The sequence below is a fragment of the Apteryx rowi genome, unplaced genomic scaffold, assembly GCF_003343035.1.
Source record: "Apteryx rowi isolate R43461 unplaced genomic scaffold, aptRow1 scaffold_40, whole genome shotgun sequence".
Taxonomy (NCBI): domain Eukaryota; kingdom Metazoa; phylum Chordata; class Aves; order Apterygiformes; family Apterygidae; genus Apteryx; species Apteryx rowi.
The window spans coordinates 4,111,434-4,114,456 of record NW_020450530.1 but is presented as its reverse complement, the minus strand read 5'-3'; the positions used below and the strand labels follow the sequence as shown (position 1 = coordinate 4,114,456).

The 3,023-nt window shown below is 64.0% G+C and overlaps 1 protein-coding gene across 1 annotated transcript in view; it reads left to right on the top strand.

The window, feature by feature from the left end:
* The first annotated feature begins 452 nt into the window (after window positions 1-452).
* Window positions 453-3,023, top strand: part of TESC (tescalcin) — a 4,045-nt gene continuing 1,474 nt past the window's right edge. Inside the window, exons 1-4 of the mRNA XM_026075274.1 lie at window positions 453-2,141; window positions 2,326-2,406; window positions 2,691-2,830; window positions 2,939-3,021. Of these exons, the coding sequence (XP_025931059.1) occupies window positions 2,023-2,141; window positions 2,326-2,406; window positions 2,691-2,830; window positions 2,939-3,021 (423 nt within the window). The 5' untranslated portion in view covers window positions 453-2,022. The remainder of the gene's footprint in view (window positions 2,142-2,325; window positions 2,407-2,690; window positions 2,831-2,938; window positions 3,022-3,023) is intronic.

Genomic DNA, 3,023 nt, shown 5'->3' with positions numbered 1-3,023 from the left:
CAGAGTTGCCTTCGCCCGGCTGCTTCCGCCACCTTGGCGAGGGACGGGTACAACCAGCAGCGAGGCGGCGGCAAGGCAGCACGTGCCGGGGCTGGGAGCGTCCGGCTCCTCGCCCTGGCCCTGGCCCTGACCTGCTGCACCACCCTGGCATCTCCTGTGCCTTCCTCCCCCCTGTGCCTCCTCCTYCTCCTCCTCCTGGCCGAGGGCTGCGCGCTCCCGGGCGGCCCCCTTGCGCCCGCCTGGCCCGGCACGCAGAGCCCTCTCCCCGCGGGCGCGTGGGTGGCACAGGGAGTCCCCGCGCCCCCAAGCTGGCGTGCACAGCCCGCGCCCAAATACACCCCGTGCTCCCAGGCCCACGCCGGGGTTTCTTTTCCTCCAGGGCTTTAAAAATAAAAATAAAAAAATGAGGAGGGTGCAGGTGAGCCCGCCGCAAAAAGCAAAAAAAAAAAAAGCGAATAAAAAAGCAAATAAAAAAGCAAAAAGCAGCTGCTTTGGGGGGCTTCTGTGCTAAGGCTGCTCCTGCCAGGGGGGGCGCGGAGGGTTTTAAACAGGGGAGCGAATTCACCCCCCTCCTGCACCCACACGTGAGGGCCAAATCCCGCAAGCGTCGCTCCCCCCCCGCCGCCCAGCTCCACAGATACCTGCTCTCGGTTTTGCAATACAATGCGGCACAGTCTTTCTTAAGGCTTTATTTTTTCCTTCTATTTAAGATAAAATACTTTATATAGCTTTCTTCTACTTAACGAAGCACCCTGGAAGCTTGCTGGGAGCGAAGCAACAAAACGCGAGGCCCTTTAGGGTATATCTGCCACGGTTTGGGGAAAAAAGCGAATGAAATTTAATTTGAAATTAAAAAAGTGCTCGTGCTTCCCACCCTGCCGCCGTGGCAGGTGGAGGGCAGAGCCCACCCGAGCGCTCCGCTTTGCCGGGGAGAATCCGGCCGGACGCTGAGCCCTGCCGTGGCCCTGCCGGGAGAAATGGCCTTTTCCTGCTAGCAGAAGCGTGCCGGCCRGTGCCGGGGCTCCGCCGCGTCTTCGAGACCCTTAATCCGCCCCGTGCAGCCGCCTGGGCGCTGCAAAGAGCCGTCGCTGGTGGGCTGGAGCGTTGGTGCCCGCCGGGAAGCAGGAAGGTGGCACAAATCCGCTGATGCATCCGCACAGCCGGGCCCAGCACGGAGCCCGGCCGGCACCCGGGAGCAGTGTGGGAGCTGCAAGACAGCAAAGCCAAAGCCCTTTAGTTTGCTATTAATTCCCCCCCCCCCGTTCCCAGTAGCTCGTGTTTGGACGCAGGCCTGGAACAGCAGAGCGCTGGGGCTGTTTCTCAGGGATCCAAACAGCCTCCGGAGACCTTGAGCGGCTCTTGCGGGAAAACCTTTGCCCTTGGTGCAGGTGCAAACTGCTTTTGCCGGGAAAAGGAAAAAGGGCCGGAGCGTCCCCGGAGCCCCACCAGCACCGCAGCCCCGCGTGGCTCAAGCACCGGGAGGACGACGCCGGTATCCAAGATTCGGGAACGCAACCCCGGCAGTTTTCCCATTTCRCGAGGCCTGGAAATGCTGCGCCTGAGCGATCGATGCCGCTTCTATTTCAGGGCTGTAAAACACCGGTCAAAAACAGCACAAAGGCCATTACTTAATAAAAAAAGGGAGCRGGCGCTCAGCGCTGCCCGGGCTCCAGCGAACCCTTTGCAAGCAGCCGGTTGCGTTTTAAAGCGCTTGCAACGCTGGTAACGCCACCGGCTCCCRCAAACGCAGCCGAGCGCCGCGCTCCTCGCCTCCCGCTGGCAATATCCGCCGCTCCCCAGGGTTTCGGCACGCTTGGTTACAGCCCCTGGAGAGCAGCCGCCAAAAGAAAGCAGCCGGCGCCGGGGGATCAAGGAGCTGCACAACCTGCTGCCCAACCTCGTGCAATAACAACGGCGACGTTTGCCGTGTTGCACGGTCCGGCCCCGGGCAGGTTTTGCAGCCGGGTGCTGCCGAGGGCCCCCGGTGCCGGCAGGAGCGCGGGGACGAGCGCGGGGACGAGCATGGGGACGAGCACGGGGACGAGCACCCTCTCTCTTTGCCCCCCACCAGTCACTTCCGACCAGATCGAGCACCTTCACCGGCGGTTCAAGCAGTTGAGCCGAGACCAGCTGACGATCCGGTAAGGCGCTTGGCGCTGCCGCGGCTCGTTGCACCGTTCCGTCCCGATGCCGCTCGCGGTGCCGGTGCTGGTGCCGGCAGGGGAGGACGGATGAGGCCCCGGAGCCGCCTTCACCCGCCTGGGGGCTGCTCCGGTCTCCGTCGGCGCCCCGTCACCCGTCGGGCTGCCTCTGCTCCCTTTGCAGCAAGGAGAATTTCGACAGCATCCCCGACCTGGAGTTCAACCCCATTCGGTCGAAAATTGTCCACGCTTTTTTCGACAAGCGGTAAGGAGCCTCCTGGCGCCGCGGTGGTGGCTGCTGTGGCCGCTGGAGCCCCCAAGCCCTGAGACGCAATAAATGAGCAGCCTTGGGACACCCGGGGGGGGGGGGGGGCCCCCGCAGGGACCGTTTTGGGGGGGGGCAGCGGGATCGCCTGGGCCCCCCGGGCGGCTGGGCGTTGGGAAGGCGCCGGGGACCTGCTTGCTGCTTGCAGCTCCGGTGGTGGACGCGTCCCCTAAGACGATGGGGGAGACCCGGCCGTCGCTTGTCACCGTCTCGTGTCCCGGCAGGAACCTGCGGCAGGAATCGGATGGGCTGGCGGACGAGATCGACTTCGAGGACTTCCTGACCATCATGTCCTATTTCAGACCCATAGAGACGAGCATGGACGAGGAGCAGCTGGAGCGCTTCCGCAGGGACAAGCTCAAATGTGAGGCTGCCACCGCGGCTCCGGCTCCGGCTCCGGCCCCCTCGCTCGCCCACCCGCCGGTGCCGCGCTCCCGGGGCCCGGCCTGACGCCGCCGCTCTCCTTTCCTAGTTCTCTTCCACATGTACGACTCGGACCGCGACGGGAAGATCACGCTGCACGAGTACAGAAACGTAACGTATGGTTCCCCCCGCGC